Consider the following 19,494-nt stretch of genomic DNA (forward strand, 5'->3'; position numbering starts at 1 on the left):
TTAATTATTGCATCGATTGGATCCTCAACCATACCCTATATGGATTTGAAGGATTAGTAGTGGTTAGAAATGTCAACATTGCGGACCTTGAGTGCACATACGACATAATCCTTCTTGAGCCGGATCCAAATTTAGCCCAGCTAATGCTTGACGAAGTGGCACATTTCTTAGTCTACGTAGGCACACCAATAAACGTGAAGAAAATAAAGGTTGTTGATTTAAACATCACCAAAGACTTTCAACTAACCCTTAGGGGTCTTCCACTTGTAAAGGTTGAGAGTTTCATTTATCTGGGAACCAAGGTGGATTTGAAGGGAGGATGTGATCAAGATGTTAAAAGAAGAATATGTAGAGCTCAAACGGTTTTCTCTCAGCTTTGCAAACATCTCTGGCTCCGTCAAGAAATTAGCTTGTGAATGAAGATAAGCATATATAAGTCAAAAGTGAGGGCAGTCCTACTCCACGGTGTTGAGCCGTGGCCCGTCAAAGCAGCTCACTGAAATATTCAATGGTTTTTGACCACCATTGGCAATATCCAATTTTGTGCTTCTGGGCGTCAGGTCAGACTTTGAACGACAATATCTGCCGATATTGTTTCCACATCGACAAAATCTCAAGCGTTATTACATTCAATCGGCTCCGCTGGCTCAGACCCGTTTTGTGTCGCTTAAACGGATGCCTCATTAAACAAATACTTCTCGTTTAATCCTTAGTGGCATGGCATGAACAGGAGGGTAACTTAAAAGTCCCCTTTTAAATTACAAGGCATTAGTCCGCACCGTCGTCCTTTACGGATGCGAAACATGGTCGGTTAAACTACAGCATGAGAATACACTGAAAGTGTTTGAGCATACTTGTCTGCGAAGAATTCTCAGAGTACAGCTACGTGACCGTATCTCCAACGCGGATATAGGTCGATTGTGCAATATTTAGAGAGATGTTGCGCTCACTATTAAAGAACGCCGTTTGAAATGGTTGGGCCATGTATTACGGAAACCGCCAGAGTACCTGCCTCGCCAAATACTTCTAGTTGAACCTATTAGCTCCTGGAAGAGATGTCAAGGAGGACAGAGGAAGAACTGGTGGAACCTGGCCAAGTCAGACCTTGAACCTATTGGGGGTTTCAGAAAGTTCGGTCACAGATGGTCAACTCAGTGGCTCGCTTTTGCAGAGCAGCTGGCAGAAGATCGAACAACATGGTCCAAGAAGGTCTGATTCTCACCACAAGTACAAGCCTGATACAAGCTTAGAAACGCCTGATTCTCACCAAAAGTAAAAGTAAGTAAGTAACTTAAAAGTCTGTGGTCATTTGTTCAGCAAAATCTGGAGCCAGCTGGATGTTTTATATATTCAGCAACAAACGGGACAAGCAATGTCTAAAGTTCACCGAAGAATTGGCACAAGACCGGCCATCATGGGAAGCCTTCATTCTGGAGCTTCGTTTTGATGCTGGACGAGGCGCAAACACCTTGTCCAACTGCAAGTACAAGTAGGTATGTACAGAGAGCCCTTACTAGCTTGGGGTTATTTGTTTTCTTTTTTGTTGCTGTTGAGTTTCCTCGTTTCAAGTGTTTGTTTCCTTTAATTTTGTTAATTTGCTTTCTTTCTTTTTTTAATGGGTAATAAATAAGTCATTATTGCCTTTATGAGTAACAGTAAAAATAGAAAAAAAAGTTTAACTGTCTTTGCCAATTACCGAGCCTGTAAAGTGAGTGTGATAGGTTTTGACACACGAATCAACTCTTGAAACTTAACAGTACGGGTAAAAAAGAGCTTTTAGCCAGTGGTTCCTCAGAGACTGACTTTAAATAGCAGAGATTTTCCCGTCTTACAAGTTACTTTTCCTCCCTATAAGGCCAAGTTTGGCTGCAGGTTTAGCTATACGTAACGGTTTATTCATGGTAATTTTTTCCACATAGAAGATGTTTTATAAGAAAAAAAAAAGAAAAGAATTTCTCTATTACAGCTTGTTGAAAATGTAATTATAATTTATTTTTTAAGGAGTTTCAATAATGATTATATTGGAAGATATTTGACCATTAAAAATGGATTTGAATAGGTGAATGAAGTGACGAAAAAAGATCAAAAGCAAATGGGGGACGATACAGGTTTGTTTTATCTATGGACTAAAGGAAATGGTTTCTGTAGAAAGCAGATAAATAAACCTTCTCAAGGTCTTATAACCCACACATACGACAAAAAATATAAGGGTAGAGCAATAATAAAAACACTTAATAAAAGCATACGATCAATGAAATGAACAAAAATATCGGATAGAGCGATGATGAGGAGAGAAACCCGTATAAGCCATAACCAAGAGTTCCCTTTGCAATATCTAACATTAAAACAATATCTCACAGGAAATTAGTTCTTCGTCCACGGTTGAAGATGAGAAGAAATTTACAAAATTTCCAATAACTTATCCTAATCCTATTCAAATCACCTATCTTAAGAATTGGGTGAAAACCTTAAACAAAAGCATTAGAGTAGTCACAAAAAATAGAGCAGAGTTTGACCAAAGCTAATGGCCAGTGTGGCCTGAGCCATTTGGCCAGAGCACGTGTACCTTTGTTTACGACAATCTTTAACGACCGAAACAAAATAATTTGATTAATGTCAGCAGCAGTTTGCTGACGAGGAAAACCACAGTGGGAAAATATCAGTTAAACAAAGTACCCAACCTTATAGTATACAGAAAAGTTAAATTAACATATATATTGTGATATACATATCATTTACGAGCATTTATTGGCAAGAGGTTGCTGTCTAACAATATTTAGGACATGTCATAGGAACCGTAAAAGATATAGTGGTGCACTATACTTGGCGCTTATGTGATTCTCGAAATGAGGGGCTATGCCATTCTATCTAGATGCAGTAAGGTTTTGGTGATCCCAGCGTCGGTTTTTAAGGAGAAGAGGGGAGATGAGTGATTTATATGTGCTTTATCATCAGCCTCTTCAAGCTGTATGATAGCATTTGGTAATTTCTTATAAAGACCACTCCTCTATTAACGCTCTTCTCTTATGCAGAAAATTTGAGCATCCTAGATGAAAATGCTATTAAAATGATCGAATTTTTTGGATGTTTGGATAGTTTATAAGGCAAAAATACTACTGTTACTACTGCTACTAGTAACAACTCACCTCAGCACCAAGCCACCTAAAGCCAACAAGATACGCACGCTCCTTCTTCATCCCCATCCATTCAAAGCCTCCTTCTTTACCCCCTTTTAGGAAGTTCCTATATCCATTACGAATGCCAGAATGTGTTTGAAAACTAATGTTAGAAAGACAGAATTGATTAAACTAAGAACAAATAAATGGGAAGACGTGGTGTTAGGGAGTGGGAAGACAAATGAAAGGGATAGCTTCAGTTACCTAGGTAAAGCTATTTGTAAAGATGGTAGATGTAGTGCAAAGTAAAAATCAGAAAAGGCAAGGTCAAGGGTTTTTCGTAGCATTGAAAATAAATTTGCCAACAAAGACTAGAATGTTGGAAGTGGGAATTGTCTTCGTATAGTCTAAGCACCTGATTGACTGACCATGTGTCAAAGAACAAGCTGTGCTAAAATGTCTGGTCCCAATTTCTAGGGCTATAATGAGAGAAAGGTCGAGGTGGCTAGGATACGTTCTACGGATGAAAGATGACAGATTACCAAAGATTGTTCTTTTTTACCATCCACATTCGGCCAAAAAAGAGTCTTTTTGTCCCCAAACGGAAGAGAAAGAGGTAAAGAGAAAATATTTAAAGGAAATTGGAACATTTTGGTAGGGAAAAAAGAATGAAGCTTTGGATAAACTTGGGTGGAGGAGCTTCCTGAACTGTCAAGTTGGCCTCAGCTAGCTTGATACTGGAGTAATTTGTAAGTAATGGTAAATAGGGTGGGATCGTTATTGTCCTAATCGAATTAGAGTCCCATGTTTAAAATCCAATGGAGTTCAAATGAGACTTCGTCGTCCTATGTATAAAAGATGATGATATTTGCAGAAGACAGGGAATATATCTTTATCCCCGGATGAAAACAGAATAGTAAGTTAAAGACAGAAAAACCATTAATATGGTAATGGCATATCTTTCATACATAGCCATCGCTTTTCAGACTAACTTTTGTAACATTTTAATGATAAGCAGCTGAGCTAGGTCAATGAAACCTTCACATATTTTGAGAATTTGATGTTTAATCTGATTCCCAAAAGGCATTGTCTTGCTGTGATACTTTCTTTATACATATAAAAAAAGTTCGTCCAGAAAAGCAATTCTTTACCCCAGGCGATATGTTTCGAAAAAAGGAGACACAACAATATACTTACTATTGCTTCAGCATTTGGAAAATGAATTTCCAACTTTGACATTTACTTGATTGTCAGGCAGTTTAATGCTCTATATAATTCCCACGCTTTTCCAAGCTCGCCCACTTGCTTAATATGACTAAATCGAAATTTTGGCAAATAAATCACAACAAATTGTAAATTGCGTTGGTATTTTCTTCATTTAGTTCTGGTCTTGTAAAAATGAGTAATGTCTTATGAAAGTATTCTACAAACAAAAGTATACAAACGCTGTATAGTGTTTGTGCAGCGTTTGTTTGTTTGTGCAGCATTTGTGCACAAGTGTTTGTGCAGCACAGTGTTTGCGCAGAGTTTGTGAAAGTATACAAACGCTGCACAGTAATAACCTTCGCAGACTACAGTCGGTCAAATAAGTATTACTGTTGGTAATTTTTCATTTCTTTTTATTAAAGTTGGTCTCTGTCAAGCTTTTATTGATCAATGGATATTTTATAACCCCTTGTTTTTGTTGCCTATATTCGATCAGACAAAATGAAATATTAACTAACATAGTGGATCAAAGAAGATTCGTCTCAATTTTTGAACTGAACAACTTCAAACATGTGTTTTTCAGTCAATTCATGAAATCGGGCGAATTTTTACTCTTTCCTTAAATAAATCACACTTTTCCTATAGTTGCCCGCTTGGATAGCCTGATTATGTTGCAATTATGATCATCTTCCTTTTTACATTTCATTTATTGCTAGTTCAGAGGATAATTCGCAGCCCCTTGTTTCATAATACCCATAGTAAGTCAAACAAGCCGCACTATCAGCCACCGCCAATGCGCCAAAGGAGATTCCTATTGGTTTTTCTACTGAATGGGTTTCTGGTGATGTTTTCCAGCCATCCAGTCGTTTCAATTTTTATTCTTTCTTATTACACTTTTAAAAAGTCACCCACTTGATGACTAATTTGGAATTTAAGCAAATGATTTACAGCAAATCATAGACTAGCTTGGATTTGTATTGCTTATATTGTGGCTTCGTCAAAATAAATTATGCGGTTTTATGAAAAATGCGTTATTAAAACATTAAACTGTAAGGCTTTTGCCGACTATAATCAGTCAAATAAGACGGAATGGTAATCAACACCGACGGATCAAAGGAGACTGGTGTCGGTTTTCCTGCTTAGCACATTTTATGAGGCGTTTTTAAGGCAACCAGTCGAATCGCTTGATTTTTTTTTTCTTCTTTGAAATCGCCTTTGTAAACCTATTACCTAGGTTACTCCAAATTCTAGGGGAGGTAGGGGCGATAATAAAGAACAGAATTTGGAGGCTCAATAACATGAAAACGAAATTTTATTTGATAATTTGAATAAGATATACATATTCAAGAAAATTTAGGAGCTCGAGTGGACCTGATGCCCCCCTGGGCACATCTGCATTGTTAACTCATTTCTTTCAAATTGTATTTATATCCACCATCCCCAAACATTTACGTTTATGTGAAAATTTTAATATTAATATAGCCATGACCAAAGACCGGGCAAATTTACCAATTAAGGACTTTGAAATTTCTTTTTTACAATTCATGTTAAAAAGAATTTGTTCATGGAATTATGGATACCATTACAAGAAAGCTATAGATTTATAATAGTCTAGTATTCCATAGCTTTTGCAGATAATAAAAAAAGGCATTAACGTGTAGAATAAAAAATTGGCATTGACTTTGCGACTGATATTTATTTAACAAATCCTATTTGATTTTCCGAGTAACTTTAAAGATTATAGTATCCGTTTATATACATCAATAGAAGGGAGAAAATAGCTTTTATTTACTATGTCAGTGATAGAAAAGCTCTTTTAGAATATTCTTAAGGTCTTTTTAAAATTTGTTCTTACTCACAGCAGAAGTATTTGTTTTTTCATAATTCTTTTAAACCTTAAAAAGAAAAGAAAGCAAAATAGAAATAATTTTGTCCCTGGACTCATCCTAGGTCAATTCACACCTAAAAATCGCAATATTGTAAGATAGTTCTTTTAGTTGTTCCAAATTATGAACTTTTTAAGAAAGTTGTCCCATTTTCTTAAGCGTTGTCACGTAAACCACGAAAACAACTAAGCGCAACTAAGTAGTCCTATAATTACCATTTGTTTTAGCTAATTTTTAATGGTTTTCCAACGTCTTTCTTTTTTTACTTTTTTTTAACTTGTTACTAGCTGCTATTATAGACTGCAAATGAGTTTTTCGTGAAAATTTACATACCAGTTTCACCTAATTTTTAAGATAAGTATGGTTATTTCAAAACAAAGAAATGAATATAAAGACGACAAACAGGCCTCTGGGGAATAAATGAAAGCTAAGAGAAACAGTAAATATCCAACGAATATTTCACCCGTATATAACAAGGCGTGTTCAGCATCGATAAAAAAAAGAAACTAAGAACAAAACTAAAAAATATAACTAATATGTATATATATATATATATATATATATATATATATATATATATATATATATATATATATATATATATATATATATATATATATATATACATATATATATATATATATATATATATATATATATATATATATATATATATATATATATATATATATATACATATATAAGTATATATATATATATATACATATATATATATATATATATATATATATATATATATATACTTATATATGTATATATATATATATATATATATATATATATATATATATATATATATATATATATATATATATATATATATATATATATATATATATATATATATATATATATATATATATATATATATCAAACAGTTCGTGACAACGAACTGTGGTACCAATATCTACATCAAAAGAATTGCATTTTAATGCTGATTTTAAATATATCAGTTTCATCAAGTTTAGTCTTACCCATCAAAAGTTACGAGCCTGAGAAAATTTGCGTTAATTTAGAAAATAGAGGGAAACACCCCATAAAGTCATAGAATCTTAACGAAAATCACACCATCAGATTCAGCGTATCAGAGAACCCTACTGTAGAAGTTTCAAGCTCCTATCTAGTGGAATTTGGCATTTTTTGCCAGAAGGCAGATCACGGATGCGTGTTTATTTGTTTGTTTGTTTGTTTGTTTTTTTGTGTTTATTTTCCCAGGGGTGATCTTTTCGACCCAGTTGTCCTAGAATTTTGCGAGAGGGCTCATTCTAACGGAAATGAAAAGTCCTAGTTCCCATTTTAAGTGACCAAAAATATTGGAGGGCACCTAGGCCCCCTCCGACGCTATTTATTTTCCCAAAGTCAACGGATCAAAATTTTGAGATAGCCATTTTATTCAACGTAGTCAAAAAACCTTACAACTATGTCTTTGGGGACGACTTACTCCCCCGCAGTCCCCGTGGGAGGGGCTACAAGTTATAAACTTTGACCAGTGCTTACATATAGTAATGGTTATTGGGAAGTGTACAGGCGTTTTCAGGAGGATTTTTTGGTTGGGGGCAGGGGTTGAGAAGAGGGGGATATGCCGGGGGAACTTTCCATCGATGAATTTTTCATGGGGGAAGAAAAGTTTCATGAAGGGAGCGCAGGACTTACTAGCATTACTTAAAAAAAGACAATGAAAAAAAATAAGAAGACGGTTTTTTTTCAGCTTTAAGTAAGGAGCAGCATTAAAACTTAAAAAGAAAACAGAAATTATTACCCATATGAGGGGCTCACATCCTCCTAATACCTCACTCTTTACGCTAAAGTATTTTTAGTAATTTAAACTATTTATTCTACGGTTTTTGTGATTCAGGGGTTATTCTTAATGAATTGGGACAAATTTTAAGCTTTAGTGTAAAGAGCGAGGTACTGACGAGGGGGGCGAATCCCCACATATATGTAATAAAAACATGAGAATACAAAAGTTCTTTACGTAAGCTTATTTATAAGTTACATATATCTTTTACTAATAAAAAGATTCGTAAAAAATTAAAAGTTCTAGTTGCCTTTTTAATTAACCGAAAATCGGAGGGCAACTAGGCTTCCTCCCCCGCTCTTTTTTCTCAAAATCATTTGATCAAAATTATGAGAAAGCCATGTAGCCAAAAAAAATATGCAAATTTCGTTTTAACTATTCCTCTGCGGAGAGCCAAAATCAAAACATGCATTGATTCAAAAACGTTCAGAAATTAAATAAAAAAACAAGTTTTTTTAACTGTAAGTAGGGAGCGACGTTAAAACTTAAAACAAACAGAAATTACTTCGTATATGAAAGTGGCTGCTTCCTCATCAACGCCCCGCTCTTTAAGCTAAAGTTTTTTTACTGTTTTAAAAAGAAGAGTTGATAGAAAGAGTCAAACTTTAGCGTAAAGAGCGGGGCGTTGATGAGGAAGCAGCCCCTTTCATATACGAAGTAATTTCTGTTCATTTTAAGTTTTAATGTCGCTCCTTACTTTCAGTTAAAAAAAACTTGTTTTTTTATTTAATGCTAGCTGTTGGGATGGCGTTTGTTGGTGGGGGCGCTTGGCGCCCCTCCAAGGCCCCCCCGCGCGCGTAAGTCGTTACGTGCCATATTAGTTACGCGCCATTGTAGTTGTGTCCCTGTGTCCCACCTGTGAATATATATATATATATATATATATATATATATATATATATCTATATATATAAAAATAAGTTGTCTGTGGATGGATGGATGGATGTGTCAGGTGACGTCACCTGAAAAAACTGGATCAGGTGACGTCAAAACTGAAAAAACTAAAAAAAGGCAAAAACTACAAAAAAAACTAAAAACTAATAAAAAAAATAAAAAAGCTAAAAAACTAAAAAAACTATAAAGGTAAAAACCAATAAAAAACTAAAAAAAAAACTGAAAAAACTAAAAAAAGGCAAAAACTACAAAAAAAACTAAAAACTAATAAAAAAAGTAAAAAAGCTAAAAAACTAAAAAAACTAAAAAAAGGTAAAAAACTAAAAAAAATAAAAAATAAAAAAAACTAAAAAAAAGGAAAAAACTGAAAAATAAGCTAAAATAAAGGTAAAAACCAATAAAAAACTAAAAAAAAAAGGAAAAAACTAATAAATGACGACACTCAAAGAGAAAAAAAAGGCAAAAACTACAAAAAAAACTAAAAACTAATAAAAAAATATCTATATATATAAAAATAAGTTGTCTGTGGATGGATGGATGGATGTGTCAGGTGACGTCACCTGAAAAAACTGGATCAGGTGACGTCAAAACTGAAAAAACTAAAAAAAGGCAAAAACTACAAAAAAAACTAAAAACTAATAAAAAAAATAAAAAAGCTAAAAAACTAAAAAAACTATAAGGGTAAAAACCAATAAAAAACTAAAAAAAAAACTGAAAAAACTAAAAAAAGGCAAAAACTACAAAAAAAACTAAAAAGTAATAAAAAAAGTAAAAAAGCTAAAAAACTAAAAAAACTAAAAAAAGGTAAAAAACTAAAAAAAATAAAAAATAAAAAAAACTAAAAAAAAGGAAAAAACTGAAAAATAAGCTAAAATAAAGGTAAAAACCAATAAAAAACTAAAAAAAAAAAGGAAAAAACTAATAAATGACGACACTCAAAGAGAAAAAAAAGGCAAAAACTACAAAAAAAACTAAAAACTAATAAAAAAAATAAAAAAGCTAAAAAACTAAAAAAACTAAAAAAAGGCAAAAACTACAAAAAAAACTAAAAACTAATAAAAAAGCTAAAAAACTAAAAAAACTAAAAAAAAGGCAAAAACTACAAAAAAACTAAAAACTAATAAAAAAAATAAAAAAGCTAAAAAACTAAAAAAAACTAAAAAAACTAAAAAAAGGTAAAAAACTAAAAAAACTAAAAACTAAAAAAAACTAAAAAAGGTAAAAACTAAAAGAACTAAAAAAGAAAAAAATAAATGACGACACTCAAAGAGAAAGCGACCAGGACAAAAGGAATGTTCGATTAGCAATCAACAAAGCACCGGGACACAGGGAGTATAAATGACGACCCGGGGGAAACAGGGGGATATAAATGACGACCGGGACAAAAAAACTAAAAAGAAAAAAAAACTAAAAACTAATAAAAAAACTAAAAAATCTAAAAATCTAAATAAGCTAAAAAAGAAAAAAAAAGGAAAAAAATAAAGGAGAAAAACAAAACTAAAAAACGAATGTATATACAGACCGGGACACCGGGATACAAATGACGACCGGGACCCGGGACACAGGGAATATAAATGACGACCGGGACACAGGGACACAACTACAACGGGGACACCGGGGGAAACAGGGGGATGTAAATGACGACCGGGACACCGGGACAGGGAATGGTCGATTAGCAATCACCATCAACAAAGCTCAAGGGCAATCATTAGAATCATGAGGTATAGATCTGAATACAGATTGTTTTCCCATGGACCATTATATGTTGCATGTTCAAGAGTCGGTAAACCTGACAATCTATTTATATGCAAAGACAATGGGACAGCAAAGAATGTTGTATATTCGCAAGTTTTACGTAGTTAAAACCATATATATATATCTATCTATATTCACAGGTGGGACATAGGGACACAACTACAATGGCGCGTAACTATTATGGCGCGTAACGACTTACGCGCGCGGGGGGGCTTGGGGGGGGCGCGAAGCGCCCCCACCAACTAGGTGTTGGGGTGGCGAATCATAGGCCTGTAAAAGACAAAAGCTTTTGAGTCAGATCATTCTTTAAAAGCACCAGTCACAAATATCTTTTTCTCTGTGATACGACTTAGTCAAGACCATCGTTTCCACGGTTTTCTTTGATTGCAAAACTTAAAAATCATTGGCCCAAATTGGGAAATTTCTATTTTTTTTAAGTAAATTAGCAATAGAGAACAAAGCTAAGGACAGAGCAAAGAAGGGACAACAAGAATATTGAATTTCCGAAAGCAAAATAAGGAGAAAAGTTGCTACTTGACGGTGTATCCTAAATATGGTGTATCCTAAATCGAAAGCATTTCAACAATGCTAAAGAGTTAAAAGCTTACCTGATAGAATATTTCATCCACAGTCCCAGAATCTATTAGATAACATCCTTCTGAATTTTTCAAATAGTTTATGTATTTCTAGAAAAAATAAATATAGTCCGCTTCCAAATATATTTTTAGACACTCAACCAGTGACCCCATTAGGGAGTATTAGTAGTAGTAGTAGAACGATTTTATTAGAAATAAATATTTCTTAATCAATAGCACAACAAAAGCGAAGCTTGCGAGGCTGTGCTAAATTAAAAGAAGGGAGAAGTTAAGAGTTTGACCTACGGAAGGGCTAAATGAATTAAATTTAGTTAGTAAAGGAAAAAAGAATAACAAAAATAAATAATAAAAACAGAAAAAAAATAAACAGAAAAAACAGGAAAAAAGAATAACAAAAACAGAAAAAAACAGATAGCATTAACAGGCATGATTAAGCATGATTAAAAAAGAATAACAAAAACCAGCCAAAAGCAATTTGTCAAGAGTCAAATTTGTCATCTTCTTCTCCCTCTCCCAAAAATAGAAACTGAAAGATCTTGCCTTTCCACTAAAGCAAATCTGAAATTACGTGTTTTACAATAGTAATGGGATCAAATAATATACACATGCTGCAAAAAGGACCGATAATTAATAAAAAATATCCCGTTTGAAGGTCAATATTCCCTGTAACCCCCCCCCCATTTTTTGCAACAAGCATACAGCTGTACCTGCAGCTGTATCGAAAGGAATTTTTTTTTTAACTCTTAAAATTAAAATTTTTTATTCAATCGATTAGATTCACTCCCAATCACTGAGCTTCAATTATGATATGATTTGAACTGATTCTTAGAGAACGATCTCCTAAATTACTTAAAAAATCGGAATTTTTTGTTTTGTATGATTTCCGCCTATTTGCAACATACCTTCCAATTAAAAAAAAAAAATTCCAAGCAAAATTCAGAATTAAAATCCGAAAGATGGAAAAAGCTTGCTCTCATCTATCGATTGGTGGCAAAATCGTCGCTTATGGTTGAAAAATTTAAACCTTGGCCCTGTAGGCAAATAGCATACCAAAAACTTCCACAGGGAACGCAATACCGATTGATCTGTTTTTAATTAGTTAATTAAACTTATTTGTTAAAATTTAAATGTTAATTATGAGGAGTTTAATGATCTTCCGGATAGAAAAAAGTTCGGTATTCGTGATAATTGAAACAAATCAAAATTTTAAAATAGGTTTCTAAATAGGTTCTTAAATAAATTTTTAAATAGGTTTTAAGTCTAAACTGCATATATGTAATTAACAAAAACTAGAGACACAATAGAATGATGGATCAAAAAGACAAAAAAGAGGATAATTTTCATCAAAATCAAAATTCCGCATAGATTTCTTCAGACTAAAAAAAATCTATTAGTCTTATTAATACAATCAAATTAATACATACTTAGGATCTACAGGGGGGGATAAAATTTGATTTTTGTAGGGTCATATTACTTCAATTTTTGATTTTTAGTTTATGTGTTACTTTTTGTACCACACCATGGCTCCTTTTTTTGTTTACTCCTAATGTTTTTTTATAGTATATATTTTATAGAGATCTTTGCCAAAATATTTGCTTTGTTTACTGATTAAAATTATCCTTGTTTGCTTTGTCTTTTTTTTCCTCATGTTTCATGCTCATTATTTTTTGTATCTAAAACTTTATTTCTTTTATAATCTCTGTTTGACGTCTTTGATTTACGTTTTGTATTTAAATTTATCACATTGATTATGGGAGCAAATACTTCGTGTTTGGAGGAAAACATAAATTACATCAAAAAAATTATTTTACTATTTAGAAAAAGTAAAGACAAGAAGCTTACCAGGAGATGCAATGAGCTAATTTATAACAACCTGCCAAATAACCTGTCAAATTTAAGTGCCAGCAACAAACACTTGTTTCTCAGTTCTTTTGTCTCAAAATCTGCTCGGAAACCATAGATTATCATAAAATTACCATAAATTACCATAGATTTGGAGATAGAACAGAAAAACACTATGATACACAAACTGCTAAACAGCCGACAATAAGAATAGCAAGCAATCAGGCTGTAGAGAAGCATTCCTAAATTACCAGTTTTTGGTTGCTTCAAACACTTTGGTTAAAGTGTTTGTGGAATTGGGAGAAAATGTGCCAGAATTATTCTCAAATACGCTTTTATAAATTGATATGCATAAGATATATCTTCCGTACCCAATGAGAATGCAAACACTGAACTTATTAATTCACAACAATCCAATTCATGGTCTCTTCTTCATCGATTCATGACAGCGGACAAGGGGTCATTCTAAGAAGCTCACAAAGTTCAACGCTCAGAGGAAGGAACGCCATCACTTCCTAACCAACCGGGTTGTAAACTTGTGCAACTCCCTGAACGATCTTACTGTACCCAGTAAGACCGTCGAGGAATTCAAAGTCTCACTTGACAAGGAGTGGACCAATAAAGAATGGAGGCTGGAATGAGACAGCTTGGACTCCCAGACCAGAGCATAAATCCAAGTCAATAAAACCAACTTAACATTCAACACAATTCTGAATCGATCCACATGGCAATTTTTGAAGAAATGCTTAGCAATGCCACAGGATGGAAAATCCTTCAATTGCTCCAAGTTGCAATCTAAGGTAATTTTAAGGTAAGAAAAAAGAAGATAAAGAATTTTTTAATTAGATTATAAACATGCATGCATTTGTTTCATTTCAAGTATTTTCTGCCTTATCGTTTAAAATTACATGCTTTCTATGTTTTTGTTTTCACCTTGTTTTTGCTTTACCTTCGAACGGTTTGCTAATACAATGACGGAAGTCAATCTATTTATTCGTTAAGTCTCTTTTCTGGGATTCAAAGACCTTTCCTAGAGAAGAAAATCAACTTGGCTAATTATAGTTGACGAGACGGAAACCAATTGGTATCATATATCAAAGAAGGGAGGGGAAATGGTGTTTTTTTTACTGTACATGAGCTAGGATATCACACTTTCCTATGGTTACGGAGAGAGAGAAAGAGAAAGAGAAGATAACGACGAGGACCACACTGCCTTTCCATAACAAACAAATTCAAAGTAGAAACAATAGGGAAAATCTTTTCAAGACAGTGGATATTAGCTCTGTGAATATTTCGGTCCTATGTCCAAGGGCCATCTTCAGCACAATACGAGTACGAGAGAAAAAAAATGTATATATAAATAAACTTACATTAAATTGTGAGAATTAAAACTAATAATGTTTTTTAAAAACTTTTTTAAAAACAGCCCTAGCTTCCTTACTTCAACGAAGTTCGACCAGGACTCACAAAAAGAATAAAGTGAGAATATAAATTCATTCAAACTAAAGAGAACAAAGTGATTAAGTAAAGGTTGGCTCTGAGAAATTGCATTTAATCACTTTGTTCTCTTTAGTTTGAATGCATTTATATTCTCACTCCATTCTTTTTGTCAGTCCTGGTTGAACTTCGTTGAAGTAAGGATGCTAAGGCTGTTTTTAAAAAATATTTTAAAAAACATTATTAGTTTTAATTCTCACAATTTAATGTAAGTTTATTTATATATACATTTTTTTCTCATGTTCTCGTATTGTGCAGAAGACGGCCCTTGGAAATAGGACCGAAATATTCACAGAGCTGATTTCCGCTGTCTTGAAAAGATTTTCCCTATTGTTGCTACTTTGTGTTTGCTTGAGAGAAAGAGGGAGAGAGAGAGAGAGAGAGAGAGAGAGAGAGAGAGAGAGAGAGAGAAATAGAGAGAGAGAGAGAGAGAGAGAGAGGTAGAGGAGGACGGAAAGACAGAGAGAGGAAAAGAAAGAGTAAAGAACCTAAAAACCAAATAAAATTAAAAAAGTCCATTTTTTACTATTTAATCTGTTTTTATGTAATCTGTTTAATCTATGTTATGTAATATGGTTGTATATTTATTACCTTGAATATAAAGCGGTCTTGCATTTGGGTTTCTGGTGGATCTTATTCATGAAAAGATTCTATTTCTAGGAAGGACGGGTTGAAATAGGAAATATGTGTATTTTCAGGGGTACCATTTTCAGGTTTCCCAGGGGCTGAGATTGAGGACAATCTTAGGAATGATCCTCCATTCTCTGAATGCAGCTCTGGTTTAGTAGGGAATGTCCCGTCAAGGCCTTTGATTTTACTTCTAAGTATGATGCTAGTGGCTCATTAAGCTCAAAATACACTGAGGGGTAACTGTTCTTGCAGTAAGATTTGATTTTTGATGAAGGCAGTAAAAAGTGCAATGCTCAAAAAAGGACCATATGTATATTGGTCGAATGGCGCCAAAACATACTACTAGGAACAGACGAACCAAAGCCAATTTGCATTAACTGGCCATAATAAAAAGCCAAATAAAAAGCCAAAATTTAATAAAAGCCAATAAAACAGTACTAAAGCTTGTATTAATGTACCTTGTAGAAAAATTGTGAAATACAGAAAAGAATAAAAATAAAAAAAGAGTTTACCGAAGCTGAAAAAACAAACAAAAAACAGCAGATAAAAGAACCCAAATTAATGGAGCTAACCTTTCACCAAAAAAGTAAAAAGGTGTCTGAATTATTTCAACCCCCTTCCCCTCCTAAAAGAATGCAAACTTTCAATAGATCCACAACTTCGTAATTAGAGAAAATAAGGAGGCTTAATTGATAAAAAAAACTTATTCTTAGACATTAGCCCCTTTCCCCCAAAAAATATTTTAATCAAATGCAAGTAAAAACGATTTAACTGTATTATCATCTGTTTATTATCTTTAATTTTTTGGTAGCAATTTTTGGCCAATTTCACAACTATAGTTATTTCATTTCTTAGTCGAAAGTATATGTACGAACGCACCATCACACCTTGACTAAAAAAAGCTTCACTCACCGTCACAAGGATATTTAACGATTCTATATAAGATCTTTCAGTGTCATACAATTCACCAACAACATGGGTTCTAGTATCCTGAAAGGAAAAGAAAAAAATATATATAGGCTAAGATCTACATAATCCTATATTTTTATAATAATTCTATGAACCTAGAATTCTACATAAGATCTTTTGGTGCCATATAATTCACCAGCAACGTATGTTTTAGTAGACTGCAAAGAAAAATATAGGTACTTATCAAACAGTTCATGGTAACAAAATGTAGTAAAGAGCGACCCAGCTCAATAGTAATCGAAACTCTAAAAAACGGAATTTTGATGCCAATAGTTACATCTAAAGAATCGCATTTTTATGCTAATTTTAACATATGAAAGTTTCATCAAGTTTAATCTTACCCATCGAAAGCTACGAACCTGAGAAAATTTGCCTCATTTTAGAAAAAAGGGGCAAACAGTTCTCTCCTCGAAAATAGTCCCCTCAGCTACACCACGCTCTTTACGCTAAAGTTTTTTATTGTTTAAAAAGTAGAGTTATGAGAAAGAGTCAAACTCTAGGGTAAAGAGCGAGACGTTGCGGAGGGGACAACACCTTTCATATACGGAATAATTTCTGTTCATTTTAAATTTTAGTGTTGCTCCTTACTTGCAGTTAAAAAAAGCTTGTTTTTTTATTTACTCTCTTATAGCTACGACAATCAAGAAATGAAGTTAGGTTAATCCTAATGAAATATACCTAAGTATGATAATAAAAACTTTATTAACATAATTATGGAAACAACAGAGAATTATGGAAATCAGGCCCTCCGGAACGCATTATATTAAATGATAATTGCAAAGTAATGTTGGGTTAAGTTTAAACCTCAGCAAAAAAAGAATTAAACTAAGCCCCACACGAGCGGTTAGCCACCTTTAAGTATCGTCCACACGATGTAGAAGATCATGAGGCAAGAATGTAGCAATTCATGTGACGGACGTAACAAGGGCACGAGTTTGACACAATTAGATATGGCGTGGCATACACGTACCATCGTGTGGCGTAAAGTATACAAAACGTAGCTTAGCAAGTGGTGCTGCAAGACGTGTACCAAGAGGCAGAGAGTTGACATCCCCCAAATCACACAAAAGGTTTTTTCATCATCAGTAAAAGCAATATTAAATGAATAATTTCATTCAGTGATTAAATAAAAAAACAAGTTTTTTTTAAATGAAAGTAAGTAGCGACATTGAAACTTAAAACGAACAGAAACTACTCCGTATATGAAAGGGGCTTTTCCTTCTCAACGCCCCGCTCTTTACACTAAAGTTTGACTCTTTCTCTTAACTCTACATTTTAAAACAGTAAAAAACTTTAGCGTAAAGAGCGGGCGTTGAGAAGGAAAAGCCCCTTTCATATACGGAGTAATTTCTGTTTGTTTTAAGTTTAAATGTCGCTACTTACTTTCATTTAAAAAAACTTGTTTTTTTTTATTTAATTTCTGAACGTTTTTGAATCAATGCATGTTTTGATTTTGGCTCTCCGCAGAGGAATAATTAAAACGAAATTTATATATTTTTTTTTTGGCTAAATGGCTTTCTCATAATTTTGATCGAATGATTTTGAGGAAAAAAGAGCGGGGGAGGAAGCCTAGTGTCCCTCCGATTTTCGGTTGATTAAAAAGGCAACTAGAACTTTTAATTTTTTATGAATTTTTTTATAAATAAAAGATGTACGTAACTTATAAATTAGCTTACGTAAAGAACTTTTGTATTCTCATGTTTTTATTACATATATAAGGGGGTTCGCCCCCTCGTCAGTACCTCGCTCTTTAGACTAAAGGTTAAATTTTGTCCCAATTCATTAAGAATGACCCATTAATCACAAAAGCCGCAGAATAAATAGTTGAAATTACTAAAAATACTTTAGCGTAAAGAGCGAGGTATTTGGAGGAGTTGAGCCCCTCATATGAGTAATAATTGCTGTTCGTTTTAAGGTTTAATACTGCTGCTTACTTCCAGCTGAAAAAAAAAAACTTTTTCATATTTATTTTTTCATTGTTTTTTTTATAAGAAATGCTAGTAAATCCGGCACTCCCTTCATGGAAATTTTCTTCCCCTATGACAAATGCCTCGATGGAAAGTTCCCCCAGCATATCCCTTTCTTCTCAACCCCTGCCTCATACCAACAAATCCTCCTGATAACGCCTGTACACTTCCCAATAACCATTACTATGTGTAAGCACTGGTCAAAGTTTTGAACTTGTAACCCCTCCCTCGGGTACTGTGGGGGAGTAAGTCGTCCCCAAAGACATAGTTATAAGGTTTTTCGACTACGTTGAATAAAATGGCAATCTTAGAATTTTGATCCGTTGACTTTGGGAAAATAATTAGCGTGGGAGGGGGCCTAGGTACCCTCCAATTTTTTTGGTCACTTAAAAAGGGCACTAGAACTTTTCATTTCCGTTAGAATGAGCCCTCTTGCAACATTCTAGGACAACCGGGTCGATACGATCACCCCTGGGAAAAAAAAAAAAAACAAACAAATAAACACGCATCCGTGATCTGCCCTCTGGCAAAAAAATAAAAATTCCACATTTTTGTAGATAGGAGCTTGAAACGTCTACAGTAGGGTTCTCTGATACGCTGAATCTGATGGTGTAATTTTCGTTAAGGTTCTATGACTTTTAGGGGGTGTTTCCCCCTATTTTCTAAAATAACGCAAATTTTCTCAGGCTCGTAACTTTTGATGGATAAGACTAAACTTGATGAAATTTATATATTTATATATTTTTTAGAGTTTTGGTTACTACTGAGCCGGGGCGCTCCTTACTACAGTTCGTTACCACGAACTGTTTGACTAAACCCGCACAGAGTATTTCACTATCTAATCTACAAAATACAGCACATAGAATATACCGCAAATGCAGCTTCAGAATACGACCTACTAAATAGCACAAAGGAAAAAAAGAAAACGATATCCAGTCTTTTTTTTCGGTTCAAGTATTCTAGAACTGTACACCAAGTTTCTTTAACAAACCAAATAACATTAAATAAAACAAATAGCATTTGCGTAACCAATATTATCAATTCATATTTAAGTTATTAATTTTTCATTATTTTAACCTTATTATTAAGAAATTACCATTCAATCATCAAGCTAATCATCCATTTGCTATTAATTACATTGTTTACCATTAAATTCTTGTTTTTGGGGTCAAACAAATCTTAATAAATTCATCTTGTTAATTCAGGATAGCTTAATTAAATTTGTACCATTTAATTATCATTCTAATTGTTATTTACTGTTTGTATACTATTAATCTTATCAGTTAGCACTAATAATAACATTTAGTTTCGCTAAAA

At 33.4% G+C, this 19,494-nt stretch overlaps 1 protein-coding gene and 1 long non-coding RNA gene across 4 annotated transcripts in view; one reads left to right on the forward strand and one right to left on the reverse strand.

Moving 5' to 3' along the window:
• LOC136038501 (rho guanine nucleotide exchange factor 17-like) overlaps nucleotides 1-19,494 on the reverse strand; it is a 229,961-nt gene that overhangs the window by 137,943 nt on the left and 72,524 nt on the right. For all 3 annotated transcript variants that reach the window (XM_065721586.1, XM_065721585.1, XM_065721587.1), the window contains 2 exons: nucleotides 16,154-16,231; nucleotides 11,285-11,362 (listed from right to left, as the gene is read on the reverse strand). In XM_065721586.1, coding sequence (XP_065577658.1) covers nucleotides 11,285-11,362; nucleotides 16,154-16,231 — 156 coding nt within the window. The remainder of the gene's footprint in view (nucleotides 1-11,284; nucleotides 11,363-16,153; nucleotides 16,232-19,494) is intronic.
• The window catches only part of LOC136038505 (uncharacterized), a 110,173-nt gene that overhangs the window by 6,411 nt on the left and 84,268 nt on the right, over nucleotides 1-19,494 (forward strand). The window lies entirely within an intron of this gene.

The sequence above is a fragment of the Artemia franciscana genome, chromosome 18, assembly GCF_032884065.1.
Source record: "Artemia franciscana chromosome 18, ASM3288406v1, whole genome shotgun sequence".
Classification (NCBI taxonomy): Eukaryota; Metazoa; Arthropoda; class Branchiopoda; order Anostraca; family Artemiidae; genus Artemia; species Artemia franciscana.